This window comes from Chelonia mydas, chromosome 3 (assembly GCF_015237465.2).
Source record: "Chelonia mydas isolate rCheMyd1 chromosome 3, rCheMyd1.pri.v2, whole genome shotgun sequence".
In the NCBI taxonomy this organism is placed as follows: Eukaryota; Metazoa; Chordata; order Testudines; family Cheloniidae; genus Chelonia; species Chelonia mydas.
The window spans coordinates 133,633,442-133,653,150 of record NC_057851.1 but is presented as its reverse complement, the minus strand read 5'-3'; the positions used below and the strand labels follow the sequence as shown (position 1 = coordinate 133,653,150).

General features: G+C 39.6%; 1 protein-coding gene across 3 annotated transcripts in view; it reads right to left on the bottom strand.

Annotated features, from left to right (window-relative positions):
• Positions 1-19,709, bottom strand: part of FMN2 (formin 2) — a 248,618-nt gene that overhangs the window by 85,358 nt on the left and 143,551 nt on the right. For all 3 annotated transcript variants that reach the window (XM_037895301.2, XM_043543314.1, XM_037895302.2), the window contains one exon: positions 13,553-13,614. In XM_037895301.2, coding sequence (XP_037751229.1) covers positions 13,553-13,614 — 62 coding nt within the window. The remainder of the gene's footprint in view (positions 1-13,552; positions 13,615-19,709) is intronic.

Here is a 19,709-nt window from a genome sequence, read left to right as displayed (position 1 = left end):
GATAAGTGGAGAGATATTTCATAGGTCGCAAATCTTTCTATATTCACTGCAATGCTACAATTAATTTTCCTATCTATAGTGCTGCATTATTGGGTGGAATTTTTCTTTTTGGTTTCATGACGATTTTTAATATGTGTTTGTAACTCCTGACAAAAGTATAACATACAGGGGAAAGAAGTAAGTTTAACTCCAAAGTACTTATCTTTACCCTAGGAGGAAAAAGCGTTCATATCTTAACATATAATATTATGGGAACTGGAAGACAACAGGGGAACCAACCAACACTTCGACACACAACCATTCTTAGCATCCTCCCCTCCCATGAAGGACCAAAACCAAAAGACAAGCAGGACTTGAGTACCTCAATGTGTCCTGCATTAACAAGTGTGGAAGGAGACCACTGGGACTCTAAATAGATGATTTATAGTATCCAACTTTGGCAGTCAACATGGAGCCACAAGAATTAGTCCTCCAGGTAAAATTTCTTTGAAGACCACTTGACGTTGAAGAGATCCAATGCCACATGTCCCAATGCTCCCCACCCAGTTGGAATGTCAGGGATTGTTCCCATAGGACAGGATCTGTTCTGTTCAAAACAGTCAGCCTCCCAGTAGTCTTTTGAACATGAAAGGTGCCAATAGATAAGATATTCTCTGCCTGAGCAAAGAGATCAATTGTCTTTTTCAACAGCAGGCTTGGTTCTTGGCTTCCTTTCTGATTACGAACAATACAACAGCAGTACTGTACATGTGTAGTGTACCCCAGCACTTTTGGGAGAGGGGGATAAGGTTTGTCAAGGGTAATTTGACAGCCTTTGTCTCTAGGATGTAGACTACTGTGCAATACCCGGCACTGTGGATTTCCCTACCTGGAAGTCCTCCTTTATTTAGAAAGCAGAATCCATTTGAGTCTTAGATGAGGTTTCTCTGATAGTGTTCATTCTGTTTAAGGCTTCAGTCAAGTGATTCCTGACTGATCTGGGAGTGGTAGAGCACATGTAGCTTTCTAGACTCTCATTGTCTATCCCTGCCCCAAGGAGAAGTTGTTGAAGGGATCTCTCATGATATTGGGGCCAGGAAATCAGGTTTTGACATAAAATATTATCCCTAGGAGGTTCATCAGATGTTTCCATAGCTGTATTAAGGCAATCTAGGCTCAATGCACACCATGGACGTGCATACACAACCACACAGGGCTTTTCCATTGTGTCATGACCCTGTTTCCCACACTTGGAATGACTGCAGCAGAGGTCCCTACCCAATTATTGCAGAACTACAGGAGCAGCAAATGCCCACCCCCTTCTCTCCTCCACGACAGGCAGGAGTGTTTCGCTCCCCCTCAGGGCATCAGGAATGGTATCAGGTGACCCACTCAATAAATACTTAGATCCCAGATGCTAAGGTGCATCTACTTGAGTAAACCAGGCCTACCACTCTCTTCTCTTTCTGCTGCACCCACAATCCTCTTCTCAAGTGCTGTTGGCAAGAGACCCCAGATCAGTAAGTTTGCAGTTATAGACACAAATAGGGCACTTCACACCTCTCAGACTAATTCTTTCAGGCTGCCTGCAGATATCACACTGCATCAGCTATGCTAAGGTCACATATTCAAGTTTTTCTGCACAGCCATAAGGGCTAGACACACTTTTTTATAGAAGGAAACCCAATAAATTGATGTAAGGAACTGGCTGCAGGAGCTATGGCTATTAGCATTGACCTTCAGCACTTATGCATTAATTTTCATAGAATCCGAGAAATATAGAGCTGAACAAAGCTAGTCCATGCCCCACTCTGAAGCAGGACCGCATATCCCTAATCCCTGACAAGTGTTTGTTCAACGTACTGGTGGGAATTCTACAACCTCTCTTGGTAATACCTTCCAGTACTTAACTATCTATATCTCCTTTGCTGCAGATTAAGCCCATTACTTTTTTGTCTTACCACAGTGGACATGGAGAATAATTGATCACTGTCCTCTTAATAACAGCCCTTAATATATTTGAAGGCTTAACAGGTCCCAGCTCAGTCTTCTTTCTTCAAGGCTAAGGATGTCAGGTTTTTTTTAACCTTTCCTTCTAGATCAGGTTTTCTACACCTATTATAATTTTTGTAGCTGTCCTCTGGACATTCTCCCCACTTTGTCCACATCTTTCCTAAAGTGCGGTGGCCAGAACTGGACTACTGCCTAGCCAGATATTCCCCTTTTTGCTGCTGATTTTTTCTTCCTAAATTAGTACTGTGCACTTGTCTTTATTGAATTTCAGACCAGTTTTCCAATTTGTCAAGGTCATTTTGAATTCTAATCTTATCCTCCAAAGTGCTTGCAAACCGTCCCAGCTGCAGATTTTATAAGCATACTTTCCACTCCATTGTCCGAGTCATTAATGAAAATAATGAACAGTACTGGGCCCAGGACAGATCTCTGTGGGATCCCACTGGATACGCTCTCTCACTTGGACAGCAAATCATTGGTAACTATTCTGACTATAGTTTTTCAACCTGTTATGCACCCATGTTACAGTAATTTAATCTCGATTGCATTTCTCTAGTTTCCATATGATAATGTCACATCACTGTGTCAAAAGCCTTTCTAAAATCATAATATTACACATCTACTGCTTCCCCCCATCCAATAGGCCAGTAACCCTGTCAAAGAAGAAAATTAGGTTGGTTTGCCATAATATGTTCTTGAAAAGTCCATGCTGGCTATTCCTCACAACCCTATTATCCTCCAGGTGCCTACAAACTGATTGTTCAATAATTTGTTCCTGTACTTTTACAGATATTGAAGATACCTTAATTGATCTATAATTCTCTGGTCACCCTTTTTGGTCAGCCTTTTAAAGACAGGTACTTCGTTGTCTCTTCTCCAGTCCTCTGCGAGCTCACCTCTCCTCCATGAGTTCTTGATGATAATTGCCAACAGTTCTAAGTTTGTGTCAGCTAGTTACTTGAGCACCCTAGAGTGAATTTCATCAGGCCCTGCCAACCTGAATACACCTAACATATGTAAATATTCTTCAACCTGTTCTTTCCCTTTTCTGGCTTGTATTCCTTCCCTCTTGTTAATATTAATTGTGTTGAGTATTGGGTCACAATTAACTTCTGTAGTGCAGATCAAAGGAAAGATAATGTATCATCACCACACATGGCATTGCTAGTCCCTCTTATGTGCCTACAGGCCACAGATCCTGAGATTTTCTTTACTGCACTACTGAGTTTTTTGCTAGGTTAAAAAAAAGTGGTCCTCATGAGCCAGTTATCCTCTCTGAACTACGGACAATTTATAATTTTATCTGAAAGTACCCTTCATTTTGTGACCAAGAACATATTTTTGAGACCCTGCCAATTCCAGTTGCTTTAACACTCTCTCTCTCTCATACAAACACACACACAGTTTAGTGCTGGATACTTTAAACACTACAAGCCTTGCTCTTTGACTCTGATGGAAGTCAATAGGGAGGGGACAGGTCAGAAGTCTTGAAAACATGTTGTTCCCCAACTTGAATCATAGAATATCAGGGTTGGAAGGGACCTCAGGAGATCATCTAGTCCAACCCCCTGCTCAAAGCAGTACCAATCCCCAACTTTTGCCCCCGATCTCTAAATGGCTCCCTCAAGGATTGAACTCACAACACTGGGTTTAGCAGGCCAATGCTCAAACCACTGAGCTATACCTCCCCCGCTAACTTTGGAACTGATGTGTATATAGGAGATGGTGCTCCCCTGTGAGCTTTGGAAGTAACAAGTGGGGGGGGGGGGATGGGGGGAGAGGAAGGTCCTTCTGCGGCTGCTCGGGGACTTGAAGTTTCACAGTGGCAGAATGATCCCACTTTAGAGGCCTTAGTGAGTCTCTGCTGGTTGTCAATCGGAATCCTTTCAGTCTTGCCGTCCATGCCTTGCTACTTCCACTTCCATATTAATAAACTACGTGAGAGTTTACCCATCAGTCTGTCCCCAAGGAACAGAACTCAGAAAATAAGCAGCTTTTACTCATCAAGTGTACACAAATATTTAATTAAATTCTATCATCCTATATTTTAACAACACATTAATCTGGAAAACTGATATGTTTAGTTTGCTTCTCTAGTCTAGCATTCAAAATCCCTTTGATAGTATTTCATTTGGTAAAAAAGAAGCTCCAGAAAGATTTGTGCTGTGGGGGTTACACATCTGAGGAGCTATAGGAGTACCCAGTATCATCTCCTGTCTCACCGCTATGACATACAGCTTTAGGATGATGGAGTATTTTAAAATGCAGGTGTTCCAGTTGATCACCTTAACCAAGAAGGACTTGTACCCTCAAAAGGCATGTCTTTTAGCAAGAAAAAGAGAACTGAGGACAGACAAACGAAGGAGAAATGTTGATCCTCTAACAGCTTGACATTTTTAGCCTTTGGAACAAGAATGTATTATAAGGTGTTATGAGGCCCTGATGAAGAGAAATTTGCTTGAAAAAACCCTACTGAAGGCATTGAGAAGACTAGCAGTTCCTTCTTCACAAGGCAACAATTAATCACAAGACAACAATTTCCGTTCCCAAACTGTTTACACTACTCTGCAGGAATCACCAGAATGACCAAAGATGGGCCCGAGCCACAAAGCTTAGATTCAGACCTCAACTTCCCCAAAGTTAGGTCACGTCTACACTACAGGTGGTATAGCTATGGTGCATTTGTGTTAACGCAGAGTACAGCGATGGAAGGGGTTTTTCCATCACTGTAGGAACTCCACCTCCCCAAATGATGGTAGCTCGGTCAAGATGGAAGCATTCTTCCATCAACTGAGCGGTGTCTATACCAAGGGTTAGGCTGGCAGAAATACGATCTGCAGGAGTGTGGATTTTTCATATCCCATAGTGCCATAGCTATGTCAATCTAAGTTTTAACTGCAGACCAGGCCGCAGGGGATCAGAGTTTTGATTCAGGCTCATCTCCGCTAATATCATACATTAGGCTTCAGGGTGGGGACCGTTATCCTTAGGTATATGCTTTCTGCTAAGGTCAACAAAACAGTAGCAGGAAGTACCAGACAACTCCAAATGATTGAAACCATTTGTGAATATAACATGTGCCTGAAGAGACGTTGTGACTTTGTATCAAAAAGTGGCATTAATTTTAGCAAAGCCATTAACTTGAAACCACATGGCTCCATTGTAAATATCTAGCAGGGTTTCTAAAAACTGGATGATACAAAAAAAAAGGCAGATTTTTAATTAAAATCACATATTTGTACAAATTATATATATTTCTTTTTAAAAATAAACCTGTTTAAAGTTAAATTTGAAGTTAAGGCCTACATTTACAATATTAAAATACAATAAAATATATGTTGCATCAATGAGCACTCCTCAAGTTTAGATGCGTTAAAGGGTGCTTTGTTTTGTATTATATACAGAAACAGGATAAAACATAACTACTGAGATTAACTCAAGTTTTACAAATATGCAGTGTTGTACACTAAGTATCTATGTGTTTTTCAGTCTTCACAATGGAACATATACGGGTATTTCCATTTTTCCCAATTGTAAGTACTTTGTTTCTTTGGTGGAGAAAAGCTTTTGGCTTAGTTACTTTTGGTTTCAGTTTAACTGACAGGTGCAGAGAGAATGTTTTCCTCATTTGGACTAGTTTATTTATTTACTTGAGAAACCAACTGGGAGTTGAAAAAGCAAGAAAACGTGTCTTCCTCTTTCAATATATGAACCACCACCAGGTGGGAGAGGATGAGCTTTACCAATTCTAAAACTAACCTAACCTGCTTAGGCACTTTTGCAATTCCACTAGGTGCCTATTTGCATCCTGAGGCTCCCAAATACCTTGGAAAACCTGGCTCATGGTGACCAGAAACAATCCACCAACTCACTAACTACAGTTAACACTTCCTTTGTTTACTAAAACAATTTTTGCATTTAAAACATACTTAAACTTACCTTCCCTCCCTCCATATGTATCCAGCACTTTTGAGATAGTTTTATTTCATTAATCCAAAAAGAGTTTAAACATTTTTGTGCATTTTAATTGAATTCCAATTTCCATCCAAATGCAGATTGACACAAATCATGAGTCAAAAATTATCTAGTAATTAAGAAATGGGTTATTCACCATTTTCTAACATAACAAAAAGTAAAAATTAACCTGAACAAATGTATGTTGAGGTATAAAATTATTTAAGCAAAATGCGTATAGATGTATACATCAGGGGATTGGACTAGATGACCTCCTGAGGTCTCTTCCAACCCTAATCTTCTATGATTCTATGTAGAGTATCCTCCTCGTTAGCAACGAACAAAAGAGTTTTGTTTATGTGGGCTTTTTAAAAAAGAAATTAAATTATTTATACATTTGGAACCCACACTTTTTGGTACTACAGCCAATGTATAGCCCATTAAGTAACAGCGCCTACCAACCACATCACTTAACTGCTCTGTGCTGTGCCCTAAAGACCTCTTCTGAAAAATACAGCTAATACTATTGTGTATCACCCACTGCTTATTCACCTCTATATGCAAAGCACTTTACAAATGCAGGGGAGGGTTATTTATCACCATTTTACTGTTGACTTAAGTACAGAGGTTGAACTAATTTGTATGAGGCATGATGGTCCAGGGGATCATCTTAGACATGAGCATTATAGTTCAACCTTGGCCACAACTTCCTACGTAACTTTTATCCAGTGTCTCAAGCTTAAATCAATGCAGTACTCTGGTAGGGAATACAGGGTGAGGTTTAATTTCCACTAGAAACTGAAATTCCTTTCATTTTTGATATGGCTTGTTCAGAGGTTGAAAATGGAAATATTCTTTATGTTTTTTTTTCTCCATCTGCTTCATTGACATAACTCAGTCCAGTTTTCATATAAAGTTAATATCGTAAATGGGTTATTATATCTGCCCTTCAAAAGCATCGTCTCCAGGAACGACACCTACTTTTTAGGTGTTGGGGTTTAAAGTGATTTCATTGTATGGATACAGGGACAAAAAATTGGGCACTTTGCAAAAATTTCAAACAGTCATCTCTCAGTAATTATTTTCCAGAAATGGTCTAGCTGTTGATAAGGCTTGACCCTAAAGATCTGAAAGCATGATGATTTCAGATAATGGCACAGTGACTGCAACTTTAACTGCTGAGAGGCTGCCCTTATGTCCTTAACAAAACATTACACCCCTCCCTGGACACGCTAAAGTGTCAGCTCCAAAATCACATGCCTTTATTTCTTTAAACTAATGGAAAATATCTGATAGATGTCAGACAGCAGGTCCCAAATGTGCTGTCTGAGCTTCTCCTAGCCAGTAGAAATTAATATGCTCATAGTAATGTGTAAATGTGTAAAGTCATTTGAGTAAGAGGGAGACAAAGTGACATTCAAAATTTCAAATCAGAAAAATATTTTAATCATCTGACACTCAAACTATTTTGACCAAATTTCTTCAGATTTTTCAGACACATTTGCCTTGCCTCCATAATAAATCTTACAATTTTCAAGCCAACGTTACAAGGGGTGATGAAGTAGGGATTCATAATGGGAGCTGATTTCAACCTTAACTCTCGAAAGACTGCTCCTTCTCAAATTATATAGATACACACACCCCAATTCATTTCACAAAAGCAGCAAGGTAAAAACATTTAGGGATTCTGTTTCATCTGACATGTACAGCACCCTCTTCTCAAATCAAAGTTCATAACTAATGTGCCAGGAAAAGAATACTGAAGTGCTATAAGATTGTAAGTGAAACACAAACCTTGAGAAGTAAAACTTAGAGATCTCAGATTCTTTCTGCCGCACATGATTTATCCTAATTGGGGGATTGTGTGTGAGAGAGATAAACTGTCTTCTTAATGAAATTGTTGACTTATCTGAGCTATCATTTATGCATCTTGTTTTAAATTTTGAATTATGTTTTTAAGAAATGGATTCTGACACACAAAACTGTTTGGATAGTAGGTTTAAACTAAGATACATGTGGAAATATCACTGATAATTGAAGCCCATTAGATAGACACTTTCTGTTGAAAACATGTTAATAAATATGAAATAGAATCTCCTCCCCAATAGCTATAGAGTAAATAATAATAATACAGTAGAACCTCAGTGTTACGCCCCGGAAATGGAGGTTGTTTGTAACTGAAAGGTTCGTAACTCTGAACAAAACATTATGATTGTTCTTTCAAAAGTTTACAACTGCACATTGACTTAATACAGCTTTAAAAAGTTATTAAGCAGAAGAAAAATGCTGCTTTACCTTTTTTTTAGTAGTTTACATTTAACACAGTACTGTAGTGTTTTTGCTTTTTTATTATTGTTTTGTTTGTTTCTGTTGCTGCCTGATTGTGTACTTCCTGTTCTAAATAAGGTGTGTTTGAATGGTCAATTAGTAACTCTGGTGTTCGTAACTCTGAAGTTCTACTGTAATATCACCTAGCTCATATATAGCGCTTCTCATCAGTAGATCTCAAAGCACTTGAAAAGAAACTACACAATTGTTTAACAAAGTGTAGCTACTACATAGTGATCCACTAATAAAGACATTACCATCTAACTGCAATGCTGGTTAAGAATCCTAAACAAACTATACAGGGATTTTTTTTTACATCTTAAAAAAAAAAATCACAAAAGGTGTATTTAGTAACTATGCGGGTTTAAGAAGGCTTTAATTCCTCGGTAAACAGGAATTGAGCCCTCTGGACTGTGGTTTTTGAAATTAGGGTGTGTTTAGATCTGGAGACTGCCCAAACTTCATTCACATCTAGAAGGGAAAGCAGCATGCCAAACATACGCAATCAGGAAAAATTACATTCTGAAGAAGGATTGTAAAACAAATGCTCCCATATGTTTCACAGAGATCAAATAGAATGGCTGAGGACTAGCACAGTGATATTTAACTATCTGGCGCAAAAAAAAAAACCCCACAAATCTTCAGAACTGAGAATTAATTTAGTGTATGAAAAGTAAGGGAAGGAGGCACATAAGTTAACTACTCTTTTTTAAAAAAATTCTATACGCTACAGAGTATAGCTAAGAAATAAGGGGAGATACAAACTCTCAACTCATCTGGTACCATCAGACACTTAAAATTACTATTTGCATTACAATGCTACCTACTGTCCCCAACAGAGCTCAGGCCCCCATTTTACTAGGTGCCGTACAAAAGTGTAGTAAGGGACAGTCCAGGCACCAAAGAGCTTACAATCTAAATAGACAAAATAGGGGAAAAAAAAAAAAAAAAAGATGGGAAGCATAGAGAAGTGAAGTGGCTTGCCGCAGGTCACAGAACAGATCACTGGTGGAGCCCAGATTTAAATCCAGGTTTCTCAGGTCTCAGTCTAATGCCCTGTACACTAGACCACACGTCTTATTTCTCAACTTGAGCAATGTACTGCAGTCACTCTCAAATATCCAGTTGTGCCTGAACTAAATATTTAACATTCCCCCAGTGGTTACACTATTCCCTAGGTATTCCCTGTATCAGGTATAGAAAATATCAAAGGCATTCTGCCATAATGTTATTCTGCTATGTAAACCACCTGAAAAGATTAAGGGTAACCAATATAGTGTTTCACAGATGAGCTTTAAGGGACTGGTGTGAGTCCCTTGTTAGCAGGGCTGATCTTTAGTCCGATGGAGAAATCCTTGGGTTTTAGTAAAAATGCTTCTAGACCCATTTATTTGTGAAGACAGCTCTGAAAACATAACCTGACATAAAGCAGAAAGATACACACATGTAATCTTAATCTTACTTTATGTAAAATTAGTCAATTACATTTTGGGATGAATGCCAAAGAATCATTAATGGTACACAGTGGTGTGATCATAGTGGGTGGGAGTTAGTTTTGTTAGGATTGGGAGCTCACTAGAAATAATAGCAGGCTCTGTTTCTTAAAATGGGTAGCTCTCTGAGGCTGAACTGTCTGCTTCTCATTCAGACTGCTGCCACACCATGGTTTTATCCCCCCACCGCTGACCTTGCTGTCTCCTGTGTCTCCTCCCCTGCTCCCCAGCACCACTAAAAATCACACCCACCCATTTTTCAACCACTCTGGCAATTTATGAGGATGAAGCAGAAAGGAGGCAGGCCAAGCTTCCGCTACATTGAGAGTGTGTCCACCACTCTTCTACTGCCAGTGCCAGCCTACTCAGAGCCTGAAGATCCAGTAAGCAGGTGAGAACTTGGAACTCCCTAGTCCAGCAACAGAGAACCCAGTAGGACAACTACCCCACAGCAAGAGACTGCAGGACATCCACCTTTCCCATGACCAGCCACTCAAAGCCAGAAGCTATTGGACAATTCGTCTGTCATCATCATGTGTAAGGAACAGCTACCTGGCAGAGAAGCTAACAAGAAGAACCTCAAATGAGGTGCTGGGGAGTTGGAAGCATAAAAGTTGAATGGAATCAGGGATGGAAGAATAAGTAGATTAAAAAGGAGGGAGAGATCATGGAAATGATACATTTTTTGTGGGTGAGAGTGGGAAAGAAGAATACTAGAATGATGGATTTGCTAGAGGGAATAATATTTGGCACTGAAAAAACATCCTATATATGACTGAATAAACTGGAACAATGAGGGGTACACATTTTCCTAACATTTTGGCAGCATATAATTGATGTTTTTTCTCTGAAATCACAGGATACTGGACAATTTATCTATAATCATTTCACTCTCTAAGAGAAAGAGCATTTTTGAAAAACAGAAAACTGAAATAACCAAAATTATTTAATGGGGTGACAAAATAACATTACCCTCCTTCATTCTGCCTCTGTGACAGACCCTGCATGCTGTCTCTGTGAGAAAAGCCAGGTGTGGCAGGGCAGAGATGAGCCAAAGCTAGGAATAAGTCGGTGTCTTCTGCACCATTCTCCCTGCAAACCCATACTGTTGGCAGAGACCCTGTTTTTGTTTTGCCTTCCTCTGCAGCATGGGACACTTGCCAATTTGAATTAGATTAAATGGTGGATTCTCTGTAGCTTGAAATCTTTAAATCAAGAGCTGAGGACTGCAATAATTCAGCCAGAGGTTATGGCCTACTGCAGCAGTATGAGGTTCTATGGCCTGTAATCTACAGGAGGTCAGACTATATGATCATGATGTCTATCCTCAAAGTCTATGTAGGTTTTTCTGCATTACTAAATTCGACCATTTATTTTGTGTGGTTTCTGCTCTATAAGGATGGAGCAAGATGGCCGTCTGCATTGGGCTAGGGCAGAGACAGAAAGGCTGAGGAAGACAGGAAGGACGGTCCAGTGTTATGGCACTAGCCTAGGACATCGGTGACCTTGTTTCAATTCCTGTTCTACCACAGTCTTCCTATGTGACCTTGGGCAAGTCATGTAGTCTCTCTGTTTCTCAGCTGCCCTCTGTAACAGTATCTCCCTATCTCACAGGTTTGTTGTGTGGATTAAAGATTGTAAGGTGCTCAGATACTATGGTAACAGGGGCCATATAAATACCTAAGATAGAACATATTTGTGGCAATATGGCTCCTGTGGCAATCATGCTGTCATGGGGAAATAAAAGGGTTAAGAACCAGTGCTTAATCTGTGCTGGGACTTGCCAGGGCTGAGCAGGCACCTCTAGGGTTGGCAGTTCATAGGCTTACCACATCAGTTATGAAAGTAAAAAAAATTGCATAAGCCCTGGCACCTAATTGCTTGAGCCCCAGCACCTCTTTCATTACAAATTAAGCACCGGCAAGAAAAGTAGCAAAACAGGAAAAGGCCTCTGCAGATACCCCCATATCTCCCTCAAGGGGACCACTTGTCTACTCTGTGCGGAAACCGCATCTCTACTTAATCATAGGACTGGAAGGGACCTCGAGAGGTCATCCAGTCCAGTCCCCTGCACTCGAGGCAGGACTAATTATCGAGACCATCCCTGACAGGTGTTTGTCTAACCTGCTCTTAAAAGCCTAACGTAACTTCATCCTGCCAGATAGATGTTTTCACGGAAACTCCACAAGCTGAAACAATGTCCTGACCCTCCCGCAGGTTCTTTATAGGTGGGCATGGTCCAGCCCTACATGCTCAATATGTTTAAAAAAGACAAAAGGACTACAAGTTTTAAAAATCACGAGTTAAGGGAAAACAAAGTAACTCAATATATTGGCCAGGAATACCAAGAATATTTCCCCTACTTAATGATTTATACCTTCAGACATCCAGGATCTATTGAGGGTAACTAGAAGGCCCTGGGATTTGGAGGACTTGTCCTGGTAATACTGATGTTAGCATCTTCTAGGGGTGAGTGGTCCTGCACCTCTCTTTTGCAGCAGTGGAAGTCAGAAATGCTCTGCTGGATTCTACTGTTTCTGTCTTCACAGTCAGAATAATGCTGGGACCAGGATGCTTTAGGCCAGGGGTGAGCAAACTATGGCTCGGGGCCACATCTGGCCCTTCAGATGTTTTAATCCATCCCTCAAGCTCCCGTTGGCTCCTGGAAATGGCAGCATATCCCCACTCCGCCTCCTATGCGTAGGGGTAGCCAGGGGGTTCTGCACACTGCCCCCATCCCAAGCACTGCCCCCACAGCTCCCATTAGTAGGAACTGCGGCCAATGGAGCTGCAGGGGCAGCACCTATGGACCAGGCAGCACGCAGAGGTGCCTGGCAGTGTCTCCATGCAGGAGCCGGAGGAGGTACATGCCGCTGTTTCCGGGTGCTGCTTGAGGTAAGCGCCACCCGGAGCCTGTACCCCTGGCCCCCTTCCACACCCCAACCCCCTGCCCCAGGCATGATCCCCCTCAGTCCCAGCCTGGAGCACCCTTCTGCACCTCCAACCCCTCATCCCTAGCCCCGTCCCAGAACTTACACCCCCAGCTGCACTCCAACTCTATGCCCCAGCCCGGAGCTCCCTCCTGCACCTTGAACTCCCCATTTCTGGCCCGATCCCAGAGCCTGCACCCCCAGCCGGAGCCCGCATCCGCTCCCGTACCCCAACCGCCAATTTTGTGAGCATTCATGGCCCACCATACAATTTCCATACCCAGATGTGGCCCTTGAGCCAAAAGGTTTGCCCCCTCCCCCCTGGTTTATTGTTAAATCTCTGATCTTGCATAGTTATTATACAATCTCTCAGAGTAGTTAGTATCTCAGGGTTATGTATCTCAGTATATTATACTAAATTTTACAGCTCTCAATGATCCTTTCCTTTAAAGTAACTAAGCATTATTTCCTCTGAAAGTGAAAAACCATGAAATATAGTATTCAAAAAAGTTTTAGGTGTAGCACAGGAATAAATATTTTTTAAACATATGCAATTTTATTTTATGTTTATTCCTGTCAAATATAGCATCAAGCTTATTAAAAGGAAGAAATTATATATTTGAATATAAGTGAAATCCTTGACTTGAAAAATAAATCCACATTGCAAAATGGATTGCCATTTTAAAAAGGGCAAATGTTTATCCTAATTTTCATTTCGATTTAACGAAGTAAAAATTTCCTTAACAGAGAATACATTTGTGCAGCTTAGTAATGAGCTGTTTCTCTTGCAAATCAAAATTACCTTCACATGAAACTACAGTATACTATGTATCTATACCTCCTCCTATTACTCACATTCTCATAGAGGGCTTGAAGGGTCTCTAGGTCAACCACAGAGTTGTCCAAGTTCACAACAGCTGTGAAAAAAAGACAAAAGTGAAAAAGAATTAGTTGTCAAGATGATAATCCAGCAGTGAAAGACACACTGAACACAATACCCAGCAATAGCTTTTATGACCCCACTGGTCATACAGCTTAAGGGTTTTAACTTTATTAATGCCTTGAATAGTGCCGTTTCTAAGACTGTGGCCTAGGAACCTGGTAGAGCCAGGTGACAAGCGTTAAAGAATCCACCCTCTCCCGCAACACACACACACACAATCCCATGAGTATGGCCAAAGCCAAAGATCAGAGATAAGCTTCACATCAGACTTTCGTGGTCCGACTGAAAGCATTATAAAAATTTGTAAATCTGTATCTCACACACACACACCCCTCATTCCTGTCACTGATTGGTTTCAGACTTAAATTGATTAATCCACAAATCAGCCAGTTAACTTCAAGACACCTGACAAGGGTCAAATCTTCTATGCACTAACCCGAGAGGTTCAGTACAAATACAAAATATGCCTTTCCTGTTCCCAACCAATGCTGGTGCCACATACATACTGTACTTTCTCAATGTCAAAAATCTGGCTTAACTGCACACAGAGAAGCAATTTCAAATCAACCTGACCTTTTGTGGGGGCAGTGGGGGGAAATGATGAACAGGGGCAGTGATGTGCTGGGATCACTGGAAAAAACTATGAAGTGGAAGTATAGGTACTAGGCATATTTCATATTTATGCTGGTCAGCGAAGAATCATTCCAAATTAATATGAATATAAAATTATTAACATAGAATTATTTAAAACCTGGTAAACTGCATTTTTTATTTTTACACTCTTACAATCCATGTCATTGGAAAGCAAAGTAAATTTGGGTTTCTATATATTGAACAGGTATTCTGAATATTATGCAGCAGGGATTCTTGTAATGTTAAATATTTTTACTGCAATATTTTATCTTTTGCCATTTTGTCCTTTATTTGATTGTTTTCTTTTTTTGTGATTTTTTCTGTATACATATCTGTCTGCTAGCCAGAATAACCCTGGGACAAAACTACTCTAGAGATCATGCTGGTGATCAGTGATGGAATCCCAGTATCTGATTGCTTGATCCTCTATAAATCAGTGTCCTTGACTGTCACTAAGTGATTCTGTGTATACACCTCAAGATTACAGACAATATAATTCAAACTCATTTGTTTCTCATTGCTCTAAGCATTCAGTGATATCACTTAGTGTCTGGGACTCATCACATTTTCACCTTACCGGTCTGGAACTTAATTTTAGTTACAGTATAATAAAAGAATATATAAATAAAGAAACATTGATCTTGATTAAACAGAGCAGGGTCCAGTGCATATGTATGGACAGAGTTTTAGCAGATGAAAAGAATGGGAACTTATTTGGAAATGTGCTAACTTTCCAAATCAATAAAAAAAATGATCTTTTCTGTTTTTCCTTATCAAATATAATATTTTATACATACATATTGCCTTGCCCCTCCTACCTTGCCTGCCAAGTACCCACCATCTAGAATGTTTTAGAAGGCCAAATTTAATGGGTATTGAAAGATGTGAAAATATATTAAAAATTTTGCACAAAATAATGCTAAAATTGAGCTGTCTATTCCCATTACAGAATGCCAATATTTTCCCATTTCAACTTTTTAAAATGTCAAATACATTAAAGGTCTAATTAAAACTAGCAAAACCAGGAAATACATATTTAACATCTGACATTTAAATACACCTGTAAATCAGCTGGTGACAACAGGGTGGCAAACATTCCTTGGGGATACAACAGTGGTCCTTGTTTAATACTTCACATTGTGATACCTTATGTCACTTACACTTTTTATTCTGTGAATAAATGTTACAACAGGCACTCTAAGGCAACGTTTCAGCAAGGTACTTAAGCACATACGTGTCTTTAAGCATATAAATAATCCCACTGGCTTCAATAGGACGGTTCACATGTTTAAAGATGTGCATGTGCTGAAGTATCTTGTTGAATCAAGGATTAAAAATCAAAAGAATTGTTCAGATTCTGCAGTGTAGAGATTTCTACACATTGTTTGAGCTTGTACACCAGTGTGTACATGCTATAACAGCTATCCAAAACAAGGTGTATTATAGACCTACATTTAACTGCGTATCTGATTTTTGCTTTTACAAGTTAGTGTATTTATATAATACGCAAACACCACAACCCTTTAGTCATTCACTTTGACTCAATAGTTATCTTCCACTACCCCCGCCCTCGCCTCAGAGACTGTCTGCTTCTGAACTAAGAAATATGGCACAAGTTCCTGTTCTGACTTCTTCCACAATGTTAAGATCACCCATGGATTACTCAGAGAGCAATAGAACACTTTTGTTTGAATGCTTGCCTAAGATAAGAGAATGCCTGGCAAACACAATGGTGCCAGATCTGTGTACTTTCAACAAAACAGGTATGCAGAAGAGCATGCATATTTCAGGGAGCTGCTCAAAACAAATCAGTCTCAGAGGACTACAGACAAGGATTTAAAGAAATTATCTCCTAGCACATATATAAAGAAGTGTCTCACTGCTAAGAAAATGACAAAACTAAATATACCTACATGCACATATATACTTACCTACCTATCACTCTATAACATTTCACTCAAATTTTTCAACATAAAGACTAAAATATGTTTTTTCGGGAAATAAGATTATAAATTGAATAATTAAGAGGATCATTAAAAAAAAAAAAGACAACCTCACGTCCCCTCAACAATAGTATTCTCTACTAATGAACTCATATAATCATATAAACAAGAACCACTGTAGTTGAGCATCTAGTTCCACTACCCAACACCTAGAATTGCGAGATAAAGCATCTCCAAAATTCCATATGTGCTGGTCAACTCAGTAATGAAAACACAGACAAACACCAACTCCTCCTGGGTGGCTGGGGAGGGCCTCACTGAGATGAACTACACAGTTCTAGTGCGTCGGGCTTTGAGCATCCCTCACAACGATGCCATAGTCCATGGACACTATGTGCTCAGTTGCACAATGATCTCAGCAAACAAAGCTTGCGGTGGGGTCAGGGGAAAAATCAAATCATGCAGAGTATTTTTAATAAATCATAAAACATAACATAATAAAACAAATAAGTCACAAAAGAAACACCCCCCACCCACCCAAAAAATCATCTCCTGTCTTGACTATTGCAAAATCCTCTTCACTATCCTCTGTAAAACCCATTCCATGCCTCTTCAATTCATTCAAAGCACAACAGCCAATGACATCTCTCCGATGCATCACTGTGATGTAACCACACACCCTGTCCTTTTCATCCAATAGTTATTTGTTTTCCATCAATCAAAATAAAGTTTTCAATCCCATCTATCTATCTGCCTAAGGTACTTACATGACTACAATTGCCATAGTATCTGAACACCTCTCAATCTTTAATGTATGTATTCTCACAACATTGCTGTGAGATAGGAAAGTAATATTTTACACATGAGGATCTGAGGCAGAGAGAGGCTAAGTGATTTGCTTAAGGTTACACAGTAAGTCTATGGTAGAGCCAGAACTCAACCCACGTTTTCCAAGTCCTAGGCTAGTCCCCAAACTATTGAATCATGCATCCTCTTTCCTATTCTCAACCTCAAGGCCTTACACAACTCTGTCTCTCTCTGCTTATGCAATCTTGTCTCTTTTTCTTAGCCATCACCACTACTCTGCCAATGTTGCCAGCTTTGAATGCCAACTTCTCTGATTCTACAAAGGTCTCGGTGTCTCTTTCCATGCTGCCCTTTATGCATAGCTCATACTCCCTTAATGAATCTGTAAGCCTTCTCATTCAAATATGTTCTCAAGACCCATTGTCACCATGAGAGCTATATGAATCAATTACTAATGACGGCTAGGTTGAGAAGCAGTTGGAGATATAGGACATTACTGAAAAAAATTGTTACACGATTCTGAGCCACCAAGCATGCACACGGGTACACTGCAAAACTGTATGATCTTATTATCCTCTCACCCTTCAGTCCCTCTTATTATTTGTCACAATCCGATTAAAAACTCCATGTAACAAGTGTAAGATCTTTGGGGCAGGGACCATGTCTTTCTGAATGTTTGCACAATCTTTATTGTACTAAGGAGCTGTACTAAAGTGGAAATAGTAGCACTTAGGGTAAGTTATTGTATTGGTCACTCCCTGAAGAATAAGTAGTTTTGAAAACTATGTTGCTTATTGCTGTGTTTCAATGCATGGGCTGTCAAGTGTCACACATTGGCCTATTGCATATGATCATTTCTTCCTCTAATATGATACCAGCAACTAAACAGCCTACTATTATCTCTCACCTAAAGGATTTATCCTTTAGCTCAAATGACAGAGATTTATATCTTTGCGTTGAAGGTCAAATCCCAAGTTTCAACCCGAGGTATTGTTTTAAGCAATCCATCTTAAATAAATATGGAGAAGGGGATGTTGGAAGAGAAAGCTTTCCTGTCACCAGTGGGAGGTACAGTGAAACCCAAAGAAATCTTAACTGTGTAACATTTAGGAACTCTGAGTGCTAAATAAACAGGGGAAGAAAAGAGTTCACAGCATAGGTGCATGTGATTGCGCTAATTGCAGAACAATGCCTATTGCTAACAGCTAAGCAGATGAGGAGTTACACCACGCACAGAGTTAAAATACATGAAAACATTCTCATACTGCTACCCATGTGTTTGCTTTTTGCACTCACCTGATACGTACTGTCATTAAACAAAACTGTAAGCCATTTGGGGAAGGGGCTTTCTTTTTAGTACATGAATTTGTAATGTGGACTGGGTTTCTGATACAAATAATACACAGAGGTGAGAATCAGCCTCACTTAGAATTGTATGCATATCCCTTTACTGTTGCAGTGATTTATTTGGATCTATACTCTTAAGAAACGAGAATGGTGCATAAAATCCCCAAATTGAAGGTGATAGGAAATTAGGCGATACTTGTGTTTTTAAAACACTCAAAATTCAGAAACTGCTTTAGAAACAGCCAACCACTCACATGTATCTGGGAAGTCACCAACCGTGGAAAATTTCAAACAAAAAATATTAATTTGAGAAATTTGAGCAACTTAAAAAGGGACTTTATGATGAAGGGGCATTTCATCCTTAGTTTTTTCTATTCATTCTTCTATAGTGTGGATTGGTTAACATTGTTACAGCCTTTGACCTTAGCTTTTCATTTCCCGGGTTTGGGTTCTAATTTGTAACCTTAGAATTGTATTAATATGGGGTTTTAATTGTGATATAAAAGAAAGATATTGCTAACAAACAGCTCTGCTACAGACATTTCAAGTAAATATGGTTATGCAAGTTTAAGGACAGCAGTTACTGATTAAGTCAGTCTAACTCCATACACCTATACCATGTGTTTATAAAATGTGTGTAAGTTCAATTCTTCGAGAACAAATACATTTTGTTTGACTCAGTATGTCGCCTTCTTGTCTAGGCGAGGGGGGGAAAAGGGAGACTAATGCTGTAATCCTTTCAGAATAAAATGTTTAAATACAAACATGATTGCCATTGTAGACTGTTTAATCTAGAGAGATTGTATTTCAGTTCTGTTTTTGAAAGGTTTGCTGATTTGACCATACAGAGCACTTCATTGCTTATCTTAATTGTTTAGATAAGATTTCTTTGAGTTTGGCAGGTGACAGAATCTTGGGTGTGGGATAGAGGAGGGTCAAAAAATATTGGCATGTTACCAGATTATACTTATTTAAAATTATAGTGTGTGGCTGAGCCAATAGTCTCAATGAACCTGCTGGAGGCTGGTCTTTGGGGATGGAATCTGAAGCAGAACACTGATTGGTAGAAGGCAGGATTTTGAATAAACGAAGAAAGAATTATCATCACCCCCCTGGCCCCAAAATGGGATCTAAGTCTTAGCGCAGAGAAAGCACAAGTAACCCTCTCCAGTTTCTGCATGTGTGAAAGAGGGACAGATTTAGTTAGGGATTTTTAGGTGAAATTTTTATGCAAACATAAGATTATTTTTATAAGCAGGTTTTCACGGCTCTCTCTGCTTCCCAAAGAGTGGGACCAGTGGTGAATAACAGACCTGCCTTTTCTGATGGAAAGATAAAA